Here is a 20,604-nt window from a genome sequence, read left to right on the forward strand (position 1 = left end):
TGAAGAGGGTGAGAATGAGGGATAAACCCATGCTGTGACTACCATTCCTATACGGCCAAGTTTCCCACCAACCCAACAATGTCATTACTCATCCAATAACAACCCTTCTCCTTACCCACCACCTAGTTATCCACAAGGGTCATCCCTAAATCAACCACAAAACCCACCTACCACACAACCAATGTTAAACACCACCTTTAGCACGAACCAAAACGCTAACCAAGGAAGGAATTTTGCAGCAAAAAGCCTATAGAATTCACCCCAATTCTGGTGTCCTATGCTAACTTGCTCCCTTATCTACTTGATAATGCAATGGTAGCCATAACCCCTGCTAGGTTTCCTCAACATCCATTTTTCCGAGGATACGACTTGAACGCAACATGTGCATATCATGGAGGAGTTCTGGGACATTCCATTGAGCACTGTATGACCTTGAAGCATAAGGTGCAAGGTCTAATTAATGTGGGCTTGCTGAAATTTGAGGAGAACCGCTTGTGAATCCTAACATTGACAAGCGACACCACACATGGGGCAATTTTGAAAGCTATTGTTAGATGTCTCTAATGACTCATTAGGATTTTCAAGTTTATGCCATTATTGTAAACCACAATTACAATGCTAAATAATATGGATAAATTGGACATCGTTGTCTCTCTCATCCTCTCACAAACACATTTTTTCTTATTCAACTTCCACTGGAATGTGAGTGTAAGCCATTGGTTTGTTTGCTCAAAGTGACCTGCGCTCCTGAGTGTTGACTGCCAAGACTGTTCAATCAGAAATTACTCATGCTAAACATTCGGTGAGGGTATCATAAACGACGAGTAAAGCAAAAAAAAGTTCAAAAAAGAAAAAGGAAAAAAAGCATTTGGTTGACTGTGTTTTCAAGTAAAATATAGACGTTCATGTGACCTCGTTTTATCATTTCGAAAAGTTTATCTTTTATAGAGAGAAGTGAGTTATCAAGAATAGGAGTCATTTGACTTAACTGAAAAAAATCCTTCAACTATTTCTCATCCTTGAAAAATTCTTTTTGCAAGAATCAAACCGCCTCTTTCATTCTTCCTTGCTACAAGGTTGTGAAAACAAAACAACGATGGATACCTCAAAGCCCTACATTGGGGCAATGAGAGGCACCATGCATAAACCTCAAGTGAACCTAGGGGCAGATTAGAAGTTCTCACCCAATAGGTTCCCTGTGTAGATGCAATTGCCTTTGATGTTTTGATGATGATCATGATGATATGATGCAATTGATGCAAATGGGCTTTTCAAGATTAAATTCAAGACAATACTTCAAGATTACAAGTCACAGCATCAAGATGATCACTAGTATATTAGGAAGGGAATTCCTAATTGAATTAGCAAAAGGTTTGGCCAAGTAATTTAAATTAAAAAGTGTTTTTCAAAGGATTTACTCCCTGGTAATCGATTACCAGAGGATGTAATCGATTACCAATGGCCAAATATGTTTTATAACAGCTACTAAAATTTGAATTTGAAATTTTAGACTATGTAATTGATTACACAATTTTTGTAATCGATTACCAGCAGTTAATAAACGTTTTAATTCAAATTTTAAAAGCTGTAATCGATTACACAATTCCTGTAATCGATTACCAGACAGAATTTTCAGAAAAATAATTCTAAGAGTCACAACTTTTCAAAGGCTTTATTCATGACCACCAATGGTCTATATGTATGCGACTTATAACACGAATTTGCTCAGAGTTTTTCAGAACAACAAGTGTTTATCCTCTCAAAGAGCAAAATCATTTTATCCTCTTAAGAATTCCTTGGCCAATTCAATTGCAATTCATTAAGGAATTATTTGAGTGCTCAATCTGTAAAATCCATCTCTTTCTAGGGAGATTCATTCTTCTTCTTCTCCTCATTCTCTAAGGGATTAAGAGACTGTGGGTCTCTTGTTGTAAAGGAATTCTAAACACAAAGGAAGGATTGTCCTTGTGTGTTTAGAACTTGTAAAAGGAATTTACAAGATAGTGGAACTCTCAAGTGGGTTGCTTGGGGACTGGACGTAGGCACAAGGGTGTGGCCGAACCAGTATAAATCTGAGTTTGCACTTTCTCTTCCCTTAATCTCCTTTGTTTATTATTGCTTTATATTCATATTCAAATTGTTTTATTTGAATCAATATTTAAGAAGTTCATTATTAAGGGAATTTATAACTTGAATAAAAAGTGAAATAGATTTTTAATTGGGGAAGTAGTTTGGAATATCTTAATTCAACCCCCCCCCCTTCTTAAGATATCTGAGGCCACTTGTCTAACAAGTGGTATCAAAGCTTCATTCTTGTATAAAGTTTAGAAGCTTCAAGAAAAAGATGGCCTCAGCAAATTCCTTATTTCTAGAAGGGAATTCTATCAATAGACCTCCAATCTTTAATGGAGAGGGTTACCACTACTGGAAAACCTGAATGCAAATTTTTATTGAGGCAATAGATCTAAATATCTGGGAAGCCATAGAAATAGGGCCTTATATACCCACCACAGCAGAAAGAGTTACAATAGATGGTAGTTCATCAAGTGAAAGCATAACTATAGAAAAACCTTGAGACAGATGGTCTGAAGAGGATAGAAAACGAGTACAATACAACTTAAAAGCCAAAAACATAATAACATCTGCTCTGGGAATGGATGAATATTTCAGGGTTTCAAATTGTAAGAGTGTTAAGGAAATGTGGGACACTCTTCGATTAACACATGAAGGAACTACAGATGTTAAAAGATCTAGGATAAATGCACTAACTCATGAGTATGAATTATTTAGAATGAATGCAAATGAAAATATTCAAAGCATGCAAAAGAGATTTACACATATAGTAAATCATCTAGCAGCCTTAGGTAAAGAATTTCAAAATGAGGATCTCATAAACAAGGTGTTAAGATGTTTAAGTAGAGAATGGCAACCCAAAGTAACGGCCATTACTGAATCAAGAGATTTGTCTAACATGTCCCTTGCCACTTTATTTGGAAAGTTGCAAGAACACGAGATGGAACTATTGAGATTACACCAACATGAAGAAAATGACAAGAAAAAGAAAGTAATTTCTCTTAAAGCATCATCCTCAATTCAAGAAGAAAGTGATCAGGATAATGATCCAGATGATGATGATGATCTAAGTCTTTTTGTAAAAAGGTTCAACAAATTTCTTAAAGTAAGAGGAAATCAGAGGCGACCCAATTTTAAATCAAAGAAAAGGACAGAAACTTCATCCTCTACTTTAAAATGCTTTGAATGTAATCAACCTGGACATCTGAGGGTTGATTGTCCCATATTCAAGAAAAAGATGGAGAAATCTGAAAAGAAAAATCATAGTGAAAAGAAACTGAAGAAAGCATACATCACATGGGATGCGAATGATATGGAATCTTCTGAAGATTCAGAAAATGAAGAGATAAATCTCTGCCTTATGGCTAAAAGTTATGAAAGCGATGAAGAGGTAACCCGCAGAGTCTGGTGGCATGCGGAGACACCCGACGGTAACCCGCACACACTCATTTGCTATCCGTAAGACTCAAAGCACGATAGCAAGCAGTGACTAACATCGTCACCTGCACCCTTCCCGGAGATGTCAGCGTCTTCCGGCCGAGACTACGAAAAAGTCTCATTTGCTATCTGTAAGACTCAAAGCACGATAGCAAGCAGTGACTAACGTCGTCTTCTACAACCTTTGTCAATCGCAACCAATGAGCCTGTTTACACGTGGACAGTTACATCATCTTTGGCACAGTCAATCTCTGTCAGTACTAACCCGTGAAGTTAGGGGGCAGGCAAAAATACCCAAGTGGTTATCCGTATAAACATTCTTTTGCTATCCGTAAGACTCAAAGCACGATAGCATGCAGAGACTAACGTCGTCTTCTACACCCTTTGTCAATTGAGGCCAACGAGCCCGTTGACATGCAGAGATTTACGTCGTCTTCCGCGTAGTCAATCTCTGTCAGTACTAACCCGTGAAGTTAGGGGGTAGGCAAAAATACCCAAGTGGTTATCCGAATAAACATTCTTTTGCTATCCGTAAGACTCAAAGCACGATAGCATGCAGAGACTAACGTTGTCTTCTGCACCCTTTGTCAATCGCGGCCAATGAGCCCGTTCACACACGAAGATTTACGTCGTCTTACGTGCAGTCGATCTCTGTTAGTACTAACCCGTGAAGTTAGGGGGCAAGCGGAAATACCCAAGTGGTTATCCATATAAATATTCTTTTGCTATCCATCAGACCGAGAGCACGATAGCATGCAGAGACTAACATCGTCTCCTGCACCTTCTATCATCCTGACCCGTGAAGTTAGGTGACATGCACGGTTACCTTATGGTTACCCGCACTTTTCATCAAGCAGGGGAAAACGAGCCCGTTGACGCGCAGAGACTAACATCGTCTCCTGCACCTTTTTGCCATCCGGGGACAGTGAGTCAGGTGGCAGGCGGAGATACCTTGTGGTCATCCGCGCCTTTCGTCAACCGAGGGGAACGAATTCGACGGTATCAGGATGATGTTGGTCGTTCGGTGCTAATCCTTTTCAAAATTTTTGCAGGTTTTTTACTCTTGTTGTCTGGAAACATTCAAGACCAACGACGCGCGAGATTCTTCTCTGCTGGGAAGGGACTATCGAGTGCAATGGCGATGGGAAGTGCCATGGTTGTCCAACTTTGTCGTTTCCAGGACACGGAAGTTTGTTGATGCTTCTGATGCCTTTCCTTTGCTTTCTGAATGACAGGTTCCGCTGGCAGGGATATTGATCGGCCGAATGATGTTCCGCTCAAACAAAATTAGTGTCTTATCTTTACTTCGCTTTTATCTCCAATAAAAGATAAGTAAAGAGGGGCAACTGTCATACCCTAATTTCGTCTGGGGACCATTTGTTTGGTGGGATGCAACCTTCGCTTGACCGCTTCGAGGTACTTAACACCCATCGTTAGGCAATCCGTGAAGTTATGCGACATGCCGGAAGTCGAAAGGAAGCATTGTTGCGCAATCCGTAAAGTTCCGTAACATTCCAGAAGTCAAAGAGGGGATGGTTGCGTAATCCATAAAGTTTCGCGACATTACGGAAAGAAAACAAGTATCGTTACATAATCCGTAAAGTTCTGTAACGTTACGGAAAAAGAATCAACATAAAAAGAAAAAAGGGGTGCATTTAGTAAAAAGGGGTGTGCAAATAGCAACCAAGCCCACTTGGACCTTTCAGGGTGTTCCAACAGAAGGTGGTGCCTTCTGGTGGAAGCAACCCAGCTCGCCTGGGCGAGCTGGGCGGCAACCACCTCCCTCTTTTCCCCTATAAATAGGGGAAAGAGGGCAGAGCAAATTGGTTCAGTCCTTCTGGTATTTAGGATTCACTTGAAATTAGTGATAAAAATTATTTCTGTGAAGAAAATCCAAGCCGAGGCGCTTCCTTAACGCTTCCGAGACGTTTCCGTGAGCGATTTCGTGAAGATTTTCCACCATTCTTCATCGTTCTTCGTTCGTTCTTCGATCTTCAACCGGTAAGTTCCTGAAATCGAACCTTTCAATTCTTTCTATGTGCCCTTAGTGGTCCCCACTTGTTTCGCGTGCTTTTATTTTTATTTCGTTTGCTTTCTGTACCCCTTTTTGACGTGCTTTAACCATTTATTTAAGCCGTTTTCTCGCCTAATCAATAATTAAATGAATCTTCACCGATCATTTGAGTTGTAATATCATTTAATCTCTGTTAGAATAAAATTCAACCGATCCTTCACACCGTAACCACGTTTAAAACCAAAAGAGGCAAAAATAATAATAAAATATCTTTGAATAAAATAATCCAAAAAAATCAATCAGACGCTTTTCTTTGGGATTTTCTTAAATTGAATTGACTAATAACCAAAGTGAAACTAAGGCTAAAATCAACTCACAAATTAAGCTTTGTCCATAAAAATCACCTAAAAACCATTTTAAGGTCCAATTCCTTAAATGGTCTTTTTTGCTTTTATTGGTTAAACGTGGACTTTTGAAAGCCTAAAGCCAACACATAACTTTTTCACTACTTTCAAGAAAACAAGAGATCATTAATGGTCCAATGCCTTAATGTTTTTTCTCCTTTCAAAAGGATCAAAAGATCATTTAAAGGGTCCAACACCGTAAAACGACCATTTTTTGTATTGGTCACAATATATCTTGCAAAAAAGGATAAAAACAACTTAACCAACGTTTAGTTCTCAAAGAACTACGTAGGTCTGATTTCCTTATCATAATTGAGGAATACGTAGGAGCAAGGGAAACACCCTTGTCGACCACAAAAAAATAAAAAATACAAAAGGCATAAAAAGACATAAAAAATGTAAAAGGGAAAATAAAACAAATTGAAGTCATATGTGCACACTTGATTAAAGGCTGTCGTCCCTTGTGATGGATGTGTGGGGTGCTAATACCTTCCCCGTGAGTAAATACAACTCCCGAACCTTTCACACTTAAAGTTCGTAAACCACACCTTTCCGGTTTTTCCGACGTTTTCCTCGAATAAATGTTGGTGGCAACTCTGCGCATTTTCCTTTCTTGGAAGACACACCCGTGAGCCCCGCGTCGCCCTCCCGCCGAAGGGTAGGTTGCGACACTATTGTCATTTTTAGTTTTTCTTCCAAGCATTGAAACAAGACTTCAATGTCTTCTGTCTTTTACGCTTTCAATGACTTCTGTCTTTTACGCTTTCAAAAACTTTAATGTCTTCTGTCTTTTACACTTTCAAAGACTTCAATGTCTTCTGCTTTATGATTTATAAGACTTCAATGTCTTCTTTCTTTTACGGTTTCAAAGACTTCAATGTCTTCTACTTTATGATTTATAAGACTTCAATATCTTTTGTCTTTTTCACTTTCAAAGACTTCAATGTCTTATGTCTTTTACGCTTTCAAAGACTTCAATGTCTTCTATCTTTTATACTTTCCAAGACTTTGATGTGTTCTATCTTTTAAGCTTTCAAAGACTTCAATGTCTTCTGTCTTTTACACTTTCAAAGACTTCAATCTCTTTCGTCTTTTACGCTTTCAAAGACTTCAATGTCTTCTATTTTATGATTTATAAGACTTCAATGTATTTTGTCTTTTACACTTTCAAAGACTTCAATGTCTTTTGTCTTTTACACTTTCAAAGACTTCAATGTCTTCTGTCTTTTACACTTTCAAAGACTACAACATATTCTGTTTTACGATTTTCAAAGACTTCAACGTCATCTGCTTTTATATTTTCATAGGACTCAATGTCCCCTGTCTTTATCTTTCATAGGACTCAATGTCCTCTATCTTTATTTTCCGTAGGACTCAATGTCCTTGCCTTGGTGTTTCTTAGGACTCAACGTCCTTTGTTTTTATGCTTTCAAAGACTTCAAGTGTCTTCTGCTCTTATGCTATAGGACTCCAATGTCCTCCATTTTATGTTTTGTAGGACTTCAAGGTCCTCTTTTGATGTTACAATACTTCAACATCCTTTTGCTTTTTTTATTTTGCTTCTCCGTTTTCTCTGGCATTCGATTGAAAAGTTGGATCGCTCGAGTGAAATTAGTGTCATTATCTTTACTCATCACTTATTTTTAATAAAAGATAAGTAAAGAGGGGCAACTATCAAACCTTAATTTCATTCGGTTATGATATTTTTATCATCCACTTGTGATGTTTTGATCATTACTAACTAAATTATGGTGTTTAGCATCGGTTGCAGCGCAAGGTTGAGCGATCGCTCAAATTGATGTTTGATTGTTAGATTTGGGAACAAAAATCACAAGGAAAGGGGGCAAAACTGTAATTTTTTAGAAATTTTTGGACCCTAGCTCGCCCAGGCTAGCATCTGCCTCACCTGGGCCATGAAATACCTTCAGCCTTAAGCAACCAGCTCGCCTGGGCGAGCTGATGCCTTCAGGTGTAAGAAACCAGCTTGCCTGGGTGAGCAGGCGAGCTCCAACTCGCTTAGGCGAGCTTCCCCTGCACCAAATGGCCTTTTATTATAAATAGCCATGCAGGGGAAGGGTTTCAGGGGCTAATTCTCTGAGGAACAGAAGGAAAAATGCAGGAAGAGGAAGAAAAGAAGGAAAAAGTGAAGCTATGTACCCTGTGCAAGCCTTGTACTAACGGAATCGCAACCGTGAATCGTTTCCTACATCATTTATGTTGCAAGCCTTGTACCCTGTGCAACAGTTGATTAGTTTTTCTTAAGATTTTGATGTAATCTATGTACCCTTATTCGGTCCTTTGTGAGATTTATGTGTGCATTTATCTTCTTCACTTATCATTGGTAATTTCATTTTATTCGTAAGGCTTGATTCTAATCAGTCACTAGTCTCACGAAATTGTTTTTTTTAGTATGACTGGAAAGAAATAAACAAAACCAAAATGAAAAAAAAAAACAATTCACAATCAAGTTTCTTTTTGCCAAATATCACTTAAGATCGTCTGAAGGTCCAACGCCTTAACGACTTTTTGTTTGCATTTAAAATGAATCTTTCAAAAGGAAACATGAGTGTTCTTATTAAAGAACTACGTAGATTTGATTTTCTCATTGCACTCGGGGATACGTAGGAGCAAGGGCAAAACCCTTATCGATTCAAAAAATAATAATAATAAATAATAATAGAAAAAAATATAAAAGAGAGAAAATAAATAATTTTGAAGTCACGTTTTGCACACTCGATTAAAGGTTGTCGTCCCTTGTGATGAGCGCGTGGGGTGCTAATACCTTCCCTACGCGTAAACAATTCCCGAACCCTTCTTTTCAAAATTCGCTAACCTCTTTTTGGTTTTTCTAACGTTTTCCTTAAATAAACGTTGGTGGCGACTCTACTCGTTTTATCCATAGGAGATGAACGTGCTTTTATTTATCTATTTTCTTTCGTCGTCCCATCGTGAGGTAGGTTGCAACAATTATCAAGTTAGACAATCGATTAATTCGATACTGCTAGCCAAATATCAAGTAGAAGTTCTTAAGAAACTTAGAGAAGAAGAATACTTTAGTTACTTCATATTTGATCAATCACTAAGCTTGAAAAAAACTTAGACTATATCACATAGATTTCTAGTCTAAAACATTCAATACAAATGTCACATCTATTAAACGCCCAAAGATTGGATGAGTACATTCCATAAGAATTTATGTTATTAAGTGAAACACAACATTTTGGTAAGAAACGTGGTGTTGTTCTATGTTGAGTCATCCCTTGAGAAGTGGGCCTCATTATTACTTTTTGAAAGCCCAAAAACCATTCATAACCTCCTTCTCATCCATATTTCATGTCACTTCACATTCCTGCAACATTCAATATCTCAAAATCGTTTCAACTCCTCTAATCTCTCTCTTTGAAAAATTTCCACCATCATCCATGGCTTATGAAAACCAAACTTTAGAGATGTTCATTATGGTGATTGAAGTGATGTTTGTTCGCATTGAAGGAGAACCAAACATTCATGTCGAACACTACTTCGAAATCAATTGGAAGGCATGGGGCTAAACTTGTCTAAAACTCTACTTTATTGTGGCATGCATATGTACTTCTAGGATCCTCAAACCATTTATCCATAACTCATTTGCATGTTTTGGAGGAATGCACAGTTCATGGATCAAAAGACCATTGTGTCTAAGGTCCTTGGGAAAAAGGTGACGATGAACATGGAGTCTATAGCCCAAGTCATTGATCGTGTCAGGGAAGGGAGCACTTACCTTGGGAGGCCACCTATGAAAATTATGCTAATTCAAAGAAGATAATGTATCACTCCATATGTAAAAGAGCTAAAATTTAGGCCAAAATCATCAACAAAAGTTTTTTGCACAAGGTTGGTTCAAAGACAACTCTTTTTATCTTCACAGGTTCATTTTATTCCATCTGATGGAATAGTTGCCCTTCGACCTTCCACACACTCTTCATCAACATCCTAAGGAACCTTAGGACGCTAGGTGGAATGGATGACATATACTAAGAAGCTCTGGTCAACAAGCTACTTTGGGAACATGGTGTTTACCATGTTTTCAACAAGATAGACGAGGAGTCAAAACATCAAATCATTGTTAAAGGATCAATCATTGCTAAGCAACAACAATTTAACAAGGTGAACTTTAAAGCAATGAAACTAGAGATTCAACTAGCTCAAAGGGAAGTTCCTCAAGTGGACGAGGAAGCAACAAGGAGGAAAAGGCAGAGAAGACCTTGCATACTTTTCGCATTGCAAATTGTGTCAACAAGATGATGCAAGAAAAAGTTGTCAAGAGTAAAACAAGGAAGAAGGCTCAAAAAATAGAACAAGAAGAAGAGTTCATTACTAAAGAGCAAAGGACAAAGAATAGGCATGAAGAACATGTTGGATCAAGCTGGAATCTAGAAAGGGGGTTGAATAGATTTTTTCAAAATCTTTACTAGTTTGTTCTTAACACAAATTAAAAAACACCCATGTAAATTAATCAAAGTTTCTACATAAGATCATTATAAACCGTTTCTTCAATGATTATAACATGTGAAAAAACACAATCTATTATGATGGTCCTTGAAATCAATTCCAATACCAAGATGAATTCAAGACTCAAAGTTTAGAGAATAAGAAAATCACACAAGAGTTATATTTGTTCAATCCAATTTAGACCCACATTCAGTTGCTCTAAGTCGTCTTAGAACTTCCACTATATGAGAAAACAAGTACAAACACTATGCACACACAATTCTCTAATAGAAATCTAATCTTTCTCTTGAACCCTACAAGAAAATATTCAAAATTGAAACTCTACATATTCTATAAAACTCCTAGTAACTCTAACCAAGAAACACAATCTAAAAGAACAGAAGATAAAAGATTAAATACACCTAAAATGTGTACATCTTCAATCTTCAATTTTTCTTCACATGATGGTAGAATGAATAATTCTTTGATCAACTTCAATCTTCAGACCAAATGTAGTGCAATTCTTTTAGAAGAATCTTTTGAAATATTTTTCTCCAAGACTGAACATATCAAGAGTCTTGAATAAAGAAAACACACAAAGGTATTTATAAATTTTGACAATTTAAACAAATATAATGGATTATAAAACCAGGTAATCGATTAATTTGTCAAAATCCCCTTTGATCTATATTTCTAGAAATTAGTTAAGTGATTATCAATAGGGTAATCGATTAATTCATTTTTCAATCTCAGTATTTTTGTTTCTTTTGTGTTGTCTGGGTAATTAATTATCATATGTTGTGATCGATTATAGAATCACACGGAGAGCTTCTCTTTGTTTCCAAGTGTTGGTAATTGATTATCAAGTGAGGCAATCGATTATCTTAAGCTACAGATCCTTCTTCCTTCTAAAACTAACTTGGGCATTCGATTACCAGGTTAGGAAATTGATTAATTCGGTTCTTCTAGCCAAATTTCAAGTAAAAGTAAGTTCTAGAATAAGAATACTTCATTCACTTCACATTTGATCAATCACTAAGCATGAAACAGACTTATACTATATCACACGCATGTCTAGTCTAAAACATTCAATACCAATGCCCCATCTATTAAACATGGTAGGCTGCAAAATTATCAAACCAAAACTAAAAACTAAGGGCTTTAAGATTTGATCTAACGGAACTTGTTGTGTCCACTCTTCCGCGTCCAGTACCTACTGATGTGCAACCGAAGACTGCTTCTTCTAAGAAAAGTCCAAGGAAGCTAGTTGAACAGAAGTCTATAAACCAGAAGCTAAGAGATTTGAGTGAGACTAATGACAATACTTCTTTTGTCTTTAGGAAGCGCAAGAATGAAACATAACCTGTCCCTTTTGTCCAAAAGAAGCAAAAGGTTGTGAAAGATGGGAAGCAGAAGAAACTCACCATCCCAGATGAGATTCCTAAGAAGTAGAAGACAAGAGCAACATGAACCAGCAAAGCCTTTGTTGGTAAGACTATACCTCCATCTTCCCCATCACGCAGTTCAAGCAACTCTATACATGATGATATATCACATTGTTCACCTATTCATCCACCATCTCCATAATGTGCATATCATCCCCCATCGCCCATCAACCTTGCTAAGCTTAAGCAACCAATAAGGCTATCCTCGTGGAGACCCTGGGTGCTCTCACCAGGGTTAAATAGGCAAAAACAAAGTTCTCAAATCCATTTTTCTCAAGAAACGAGCAAGATTACTATAAGAGGAAAGAGATCATCCACAAATATACACGAGATCTCATCCAGCGCCAGTTCATCACTCTATCGCCTTTACCATGGACGAGGTACAACTATGTTTATAAACCTTTTGTTGCTTACAAGGCACTTCCATTAGATGCAATTGTATCATTGGAAACTCCATCATGGAGACAACCAATGTATCCCAACCTGGTTCATATGAGGCCTCATTGGATGGTAAGTGGTACTCAACAGACCACTGGTCCATCCTCTAAGGACAAACAAGAGTTAAAGAAGAAGCTAACTAAGAGTGATGATTCGTTCTCCAAGGCGCCTAAGGAATCTCATCTTCTAGTTATGAGGGATCCATCATAAGAGAAGCCAACTAGGAGTGATCCATTCTCCAAAGCTCCTAAGGAATCTCATCTTCCAGTTAGGAAGGACCCTTCATAGGAGAACCTAACTCCTTAGTTTCTTTGGTCTAAAAATAGCATTTGGACCCCCATCATGAAGTTTTTGCCTAGCAATCCTATTGATCTCAAGCATTCATAGGTTCAATGGGAACTGATAGCAGATCTTCTTAAATAGATGTACATTTCTAACCAATCAGAGGCATATCCACCAAGCTTGCACATTAGAAGATCGACAGATATAAAGCTGATGCCTAATAGAACCTATCCACGCTTGCCTATTTGTGATGAAGGTAGAAAGAAAGGATCCAAACTATACTTCAGTGAAGAGATGCCCAACAAAAGACAAAAGGTGTAGATCACTAACTATTCAAGGTACTGGAGGACCTTATTCAGCAACAACAAGTTGGTGAAGGAGTTGGACAATCATGATGCTTACACTTCATGGAATTAGACTGTATGGTTTGATATAATGAATGTGTCCACTTCCAACTATGTAGATTGGCCCATTGAGGATGATCACAAGGACTCAATATAGTTGTTGCATCCAATGAAGGTATACCACTTTGATGATGTCTCTGCTTGCTTTATGAAGAATCCAAAAGATGGATTCATCAAGCATCTGCTCAAGCTTCCCATTATCTTCAACCACATCATCTTCGATTTGAACTAGATGGATGAAGATGAGTTCTCTGCGCGTATCATCCATATCTTTGAAGAACTAAAGCTTGAAAGGGCTCAATGGGATAAGTATATCATGGCTAAGATCGCTGCAAACTAGGCTGGAAAAAAAGCAAGTTAAAGACACCAACATCATCCAACAGGTCATTCATGATAAAGTAAGGAGATTTTTAGGTCTGGCTGACCCATCCCTACCTTGGATTTTGATGATTACAAAGGTATAAATTGTTGATAACTAATGATTTTTTGTTAAAGTAAACAAAACCTACTACATAGCAAGCTTTTAGTCCACACCTCATATCTTTCAAGCTCTTATAAGTAAGCATCCACTCATAAGTGCAAATTGGGCAAACTATTTTTGTTAACTAAGTTATATTTAGTGTCCAATATGTTGTTAAGAAACTCACATCCACTCTTTGTGAAAACTAGTGTTGTTACGCTTAATTTTCTTTATTCGCGTCTAGTTGGACTTAATCAATTACATTTACTCATTTTATACATTCATAAAAGCGATCTCCAGTCCTTACTAAAAGTCAATGTTAGCTAAAAAAGGGAAGTCACGAAAGTTTCTTTTTCAAAATTCATATTTGCCTCTCTTTCTATATCCGTTAGGAAACAACAGTCACATCAAAGGACCAACGCTTCAATCCTCAATGGATACTTTAGTGAAGGCTATAAAAAAAAAGGATTCATGCATTGGATTCAACGACGATCAATACTAATAGACATTGTGAAAAAAAACGTTTGTGTTAATTTAGTGAACAATACTCTTGAGCCTAAAACTTGTGTAGCTAAATCATTGTATTCAATCAAATTTCTATTTGTGAATATCAGAAGTGACTTAGTGATAAATAATTCTTGAGTTTCTTAGTTCAGGAGGTGTCTAAGGGTGTGTCAATAGTAGCCTAGAGAATACTAAATATAGCCAGGAATGGCAGAAAACAATACTTGTTTGTAATCATTATTTGATTAGTCAAACCCTTTATAGTTGCGTGATGGAGAACTAAATGTAACTTTGATTGAGTAAACCAAGTGTTTCTACTTATCTCTTCAGCTTTCCTTTAGTATTCTTTAAGCAGTTATTTGACACATCATGCACACAAGGTTTTCATTCTTTGTTTTATTAAGCAGTGAACGATCATTCCATCAATTTAAGTAAAACTTGTATCTGTCAATGGACGATAAGTGTAAAACCTTTTGAACTTGCATAAAAACTACACCTTGTGAAAAAAGTTTTATAATTTATCTAACACACTATTCGACCCTTGCTCTTGTAGTGTGATTTTTGTGATTTCCATTGTTAATCTAGTGAAACCTATAGGGTCACACTAAATATGATTTCCATTGTTAATTAAATCAAGTTAAAGATGAATTAAATATGATTTAATTAATTAATAAAAGATAACCTAGGAAGGGTGAAGAGGTTATCTTGATGTTGACCTACGTTAATTTATCTATGAAATCAAGCTAATGTCAAGTTCCAACTGAATGAACAAGCTTCAAACAATTTAAATTTAGACTATAGATTATAGAAAATAACTAGACAAGATATTGCAATTTGTCAAAAAAAGTTGCATCTACTAGCACAATCAAGATTTTTCTCTTAAAGCATTTGAAATAATTTGAATGGTGGAGGGTGTAGTCCGGCAACAACCTCCTATTATTTTAGCTCCCAAATCACGCCACCTTGTTGCATTAAATCCAAATTCATCATCGTGAAAACACTTAGATGGCTGCCATTTAAAACAAATAGAAAAAACTTGATTATCAGATGAAACATAACAAATAATGGATATAAATGTGAGAGTGTGAGAGAGAGCGAGAGAACCCAAACTTACAAGCCATTTCTTGGCTTTACCATCCCATACCTCCCCACTATTGGGATAAACAATGATGGCCTTCTTTGTTAACTGCAAGGTATAAAGATAATATCATAAACTTTTCATTCTTTGATAATGAACACAAATGTGAATCATGTAGGTTTTGATGATACCAAAAAGAATTTACTTGATAATGATTGTTATCATCAAAAAAGGGAAAGAATGTGAATGTATGAATACAGGTTTTTGATGATGTCAAAGAATAGTCAAACAAGATTGCTTCAAGAAACATTCAAGGTTAAGGAAATAGAGATTACTTCAAGATTAAATCAAGACCAAGAAAACAAAGATCAAGAAGAAAACTAAGTCTTAGTTTATCTTTATTAAAAGAGTCTCTTAGTGATTGCAAAGGTTTGGTCTCATAGCATAGTTTTTAAATTGATTATAAAAAGGTTTTAGAATATTTTTAAAAGTTTCTAAAAAGGGCTTTTTTCCACTAGTAATCGATTACCCCAGAAGTAAAATTATTTTAAAAAGTTTTTTCAAAAAGTTTGAAATTGGAAATTGGAAATTGGAAATTGAAAATTGAAAATTAGAAATTGAAAATTGAAAATTGAATATTGAAAATTGAATATTGAAAAATGAAATTTGAAATTTGAAAATTTCAGAAAAAACTTTTTGAAAAGACACATCTCTTCAAATCATTTTGAAAAAACACAATGGGCCTATATATATATGTGTCTGACTTCGAAAAGCAAGAGAAAGATGTTCTAAGAGAACTTAATTGTCAAATGCTCTCTCAACAACTATTGGGCAAACACTTACAAAACTATTGAGAACTAATCTAAGAACTTTAATTTGTATTATCATCTCTAAAAGAGAGGAATTCATCTAGGATCTTCAATTTGTATCATCTACTCTAAAGGAGAAAAATTTTTCTGTTCATCTCAAAAATTCAGTTGTAATCAAGAGACTGGTTGTCTCTTGGATTGTGTGAATTGTAGTCAAAAGACTAGTTGTCTCTTGGAGAATTTTGAACACAAGGGTGAGTGATCTCTAGGTGTGTTCAAAGTCTATAAATGATTTACAAAGATAGTGAAAAATTTCAAGTGAGTTGCTTGAGAACTGGACGTAAGCATAGGATGTGACCGAATCAATATAAATTGAGTTTGCATTTATCTCTTTCCTTATCTTATTTATTTTATTGCAATCAATTTTGTCTTGCATGTTTAAAGAACATTATTAAATTAATTGTTGCTTCTTCTTCTGCATTGTGAATCTATCATTTAAAAGGGAGTTAAAAGTTTGTTAGTGGAAAATTTTATAAGACTTAATTCACCTCCTTTTAAGTTATTGAGACTACTTGTCCAACAACAATTTTTTTTTCTCATGAGATTTAACAGTTACCTGCTTAAATTTGCAAATGAGATTTTCCATAAGATGGGGAGGTGCACAGTTTATACCAACAGCATCTACTTTGTTACTCTTATTTAATGCTTCAAGGCAGTCCTTGAAACTCTCTCCTGAGGGAGCATTCTCACCATCTACAGTGGTAAAACAGATCCAAGATGGGATTTTGACACTTTCTTCTTCAAGCAATTCGACACAAGCCTATAATAGGATAATTTGACAATGAATATCAGATATGTTTTCTATGTTGAAGAAGTTAGAATTGAAAAGGTAGAAAGTAAAAAGTAAAACACTTAGCTTGATAGTAAAAGAATTAGAAACAGTGCATTAGCAATCACATAAATGATTTATAACTTAAAACATTTGTCCTGCAGTACATGTAAAATAGATAATGAACAGCTCAAAAAAAAAATATTACAAAAATCTTACTTATGGAAATAGCTTACCCAGGTAGCTACAAAAAGTCAAAAACATTATGACTTCTGTTTCAAGCAAGATGAATGACTATGAGTATCAGGTCATCACAAAGTCAAGACACAACTTTCCTTTCTGTATATACATAAAATTGTTTCAGCTCAACATTATTGATAATACCCGTGGACAATAATTGTGAGACTAAATGAATTTGGGAAGAAATTATTGATGATATTGATAGGCTGGATATATTTTCTAAGAATAACAAAATAGTTCTTATTATATAAGATAATAATCCTTAAATATGCTTCTTCATTCTGTACTATGGAAACAACTTCAGAACTACAATAAATTTGAATTTGGGTCCAACATAGATTGTAGAGTGAGATATCCAGACTAATACAAATCAAGGAATTCTTAACGCATTAGCAAAGTTGACGTTAATGATTGATGCAATATTATTGATAGGAAATATATTATTGTCACGTGAAATCAAAGTTCTGAAAATGATAAAGTTATGACTTGGTGAGAAATAACAAATAATTAGAACAGAATTAGTCATGGTTTGGGTTTTTAGTTTTATTAGATAGATTATTAGTATTAATAATTATTAGCCTGCTTTGGCAGATCACAGCCTGTTTGTTTATTTTATCATAGGTCCTAAATCAACTGCACACTTAATTTTTTTTTCTTTCTCTTGGTCATTCCTAGTTTCAGGTTGTTAGTTGTTACACATATAATAACATTCTTGCAGGTTTTATACAAATTGGGTATTTCTCAAATATGAATAAATTGCATCCTATGTTACCTGTGAACTATTATTAAAGTTAATACAAAAGCTTGAACGGAATTTACATTATGAACATATTCCAAAATCTATATCATTATCACCATATAGATAGAAAAAAACTGGTACACCAAGCTATAAAAGAGGTTGAAACAAGGACAGAGAGATACTTCAGTGTTTGAGAATCTATATAAGGATAAAAAAACAAATGAAGGTTCGCAATATTATTCCGATTTGGTTTAGATTCTCTCTATTATCAAGGAATTTACAAATTATGGTTTCAAATGTTTCATGCGTCAACGTCAAGTGCCAAAGGCAAAGAGATTACACTATGCAAAAATGAACAAATTTTACAAAAATAAATAAAACTCAAGTGTTTATGTATTAATTGTATATTGGATTTAAAGAACTAAAACAGCAGGACTGTCAGAGTTTATCAAATACTATTGATTTTGAAAAACAAATATCATAAGAGAAATGTTACAGCAATGGATAAGTAACAGAATAGAAAAATTCTAGGTTTGAGTTGTTCCTAAGATTTATAATATGGTCCAATAAAGATATATGCCGAATAGGTTTGCAGTAGTTTTAGTTTAAGAAATTACAGCAAGGTATACTTGTCTATGAAACATGTTTATTGGCAAAGGAAAAAAAAAAGAAAAAAACCTGAGCTTCAAGTTTGTTTGGAATGGTCTCAAAGGCAAGTAAATCTGGACCAGCTTCAACAAGAACTTGCAATCTGCGGCGATGAAAATCCTTCAACTTCTTTAAATTTACATCAGGTCCATAGCAGCCACTACAAGAAGATATTAATATGAATAAATTCCGTAAACATACAGAAAATAAACAAAGCAATTCTTCCGCAGGATGAACAGGAACCAAACTGTCAAATTTGAGAAGTGTAGAACCACCTGTATTCTGAGCCATCAGCAAGGTAAGATCCGTAGCTTCCAATGGAGGCTGCAACCAAAGCTCTTCTGTATTTATTCCCAGGATTTATTATAGCTGAATTCCAGAAACCATCACGGGCTTCAACTGCCAATTTGACACTCTTCTCTAGTAGTGATTCCCCTTCCTCAATGGATAGACCCTTCGATGAAAATCCAGGAAGTGTAGCCTATAATTATAGAATTTTCTATAAGAAAACAATTTGCAAGCATTTCATGAGAATAATGTGTATATGCCAAAGGTCCTGAACTTTTCTACTCCAACATTAAGATTTCACCCTTGGTATAGAGAACTAAAATAAAATGTCATCTTTGGCATCACAGCATAGAAGGTAAACACTCCTGTTCATTCCAAAATCTCTAAAGTTCATTCATATTCATTTATAAAACTCAGAGGACCATTTCTTTAAACACAAATTTCCCTACACTCACAGACGTTTTGATTTACATATTTTTATCAGGTCCATCGCAGTTATTCATATTGTGTATAAAAATAGTAGATTCCTAGCACTAGCTTACATAGCAAGCAAGAATAAGCAATCCAATCATGTACTCAGATGATTGTTCATCAAACTTTAATAGCAACTTCTAACAGAAACTATAGATCACAGAGCACAAAGAATTTGGAAATAAACCTTTAATTTGCATTACCTCACCATCAACTCTCAAGGGCAGTTTCTTGCATGCCAACATAAAAGAAAAAAACGGAAAAAAGAAACAGATTTCTCTAAAGTTTAAAACACTAATCCAACCAAAGGGGAAAAATTAACCAAAAAATTCTTCAAAGAACAAATTTTACCTGGTATGATGAAGTAACCAATATATCAGCACCAGCCTCCAAGTATTCCAAGTGAACCTAAAACAAACAAACAAATCAAATCCAATAAATATTCATCATCACCCATACATGCAAAACAAGACACGGGATTATTCCAAGTGGTATTGGACTATCTCGGTTCCAGCCTTGTGATGAAAAAAACCTGATTGGAAGGGAAGAATCTCATTAAAGGTGGTCAGTTAGTTCCGGACGGGGGTAAGTCAGTAAAGCCGGTGGATATAAAGTACCATGTTTTGGTAGGAAAAAAAAACGGGATTATGATGAATGAGAAACAAAGACAGGGGAAAACAGAAAATGAGCAACCAAAAAGAAAATAAATAAACCTGTTTGATAAGATGTGGGTCTTTGATCAAATAGATGGCGCTCCAAAGAGGATCGTTGATGGAGGCTCCATGCTTTTCGAGCTGCGTGGCGAATCCTCCATCGGTGACAGCGCAGCCTCCTGCATTCTCAATCAGATCATGCAACATTTGTCTCTTCATGCGTTACGCGCCTTTCTCTAATACGACGACGTTTCTTGAGGCCGTGATGTCACGTGAAGAACGGAATAGAGCAGCGACGCGAGAGCGAGAGCGAGAGACAAGGCCTTATGAGATTGGTGTTCATGGATTCGGATGTGTAGTTAGTTGGTGTGAACATGGACTAAATGCCATTCAGGTTCATTTTTTATCTAATGGGAGTAAGGCTGATGTGGCATTTTTATTTTTTTATTAAATAAAACACTAGGAGAACACCATGTATCTGACCAATGCCATATTTTATTTCTTTTAGGAAAATGCTAAATTATATTTTTTAACAGATTTTATTTGTTACAAATTTAAAATAGTTAATTTGACATGGAAATTTATAAAAATGGAGTGTGAGTTTAGTGGATAATTTAGCTGGAGGTTTTTTTTTTTTACAAGGCGTTCGTACGAAGTAATTTCTGTGTCGAAAGCAATAACTTATATTCATTAAGGGCCTAGAGCACACAATTATATTCGTTGAAAGGGATCAAATTAGAAGAAAAAAACGTGGACAGGAAAAAAGCTTATCATATAGTATATTGCTATAGATTTTAATATATTCATTTTATATAATCATAATACATAAATATATAATTTTAAATTATGTCAATATATTGTTTTAAATTTCTAAAGTATATTATAATTGAATCTTAAGATAAATAAATATTTTAAATA

The 20,604-nt window shown here is 35.5% G+C and overlaps 1 protein-coding gene across 1 annotated transcript; it reads right to left on the reverse strand.

The window, feature by feature from the left end:
• Positions 1 to 14,692: 14,692 nt before the first annotated feature.
• On the reverse strand, positions 14,693 to 20,053 carry LOC114422855 (homocysteine S-methyltransferase 1). Its single transcript, XM_028389401.1, has 7 exons — positions 19,747 to 20,053; positions 19,385 to 19,441; positions 18,550 to 18,755; positions 18,305 to 18,434; positions 16,435 to 16,638; positions 15,046 to 15,117; positions 14,693 to 14,940 (listed from the first exon to the last, which is right to left on the reverse strand). The coding sequence occupies exons 1-7, from the start codon at positions 19,903 to 19,905 to the stop codon at positions 14,797 to 14,799; spliced, it is 972 nt and encodes a 323-aa protein (XP_028245202.1). The 5' UTR covers positions 19,906 to 20,053; the 3' UTR covers positions 14,693 to 14,796.
• Between the last annotated feature and the right edge of the window lie 551 nt (positions 20,054 to 20,604).

This window comes from Glycine soja, chromosome 8 (assembly GCF_004193775.1).
Source record: "Glycine soja cultivar W05 chromosome 8, ASM419377v2, whole genome shotgun sequence".
Lineage (NCBI taxonomy): Eukaryota > Viridiplantae > Streptophyta > Magnoliopsida > Fabales > Fabaceae > Glycine > Glycine soja.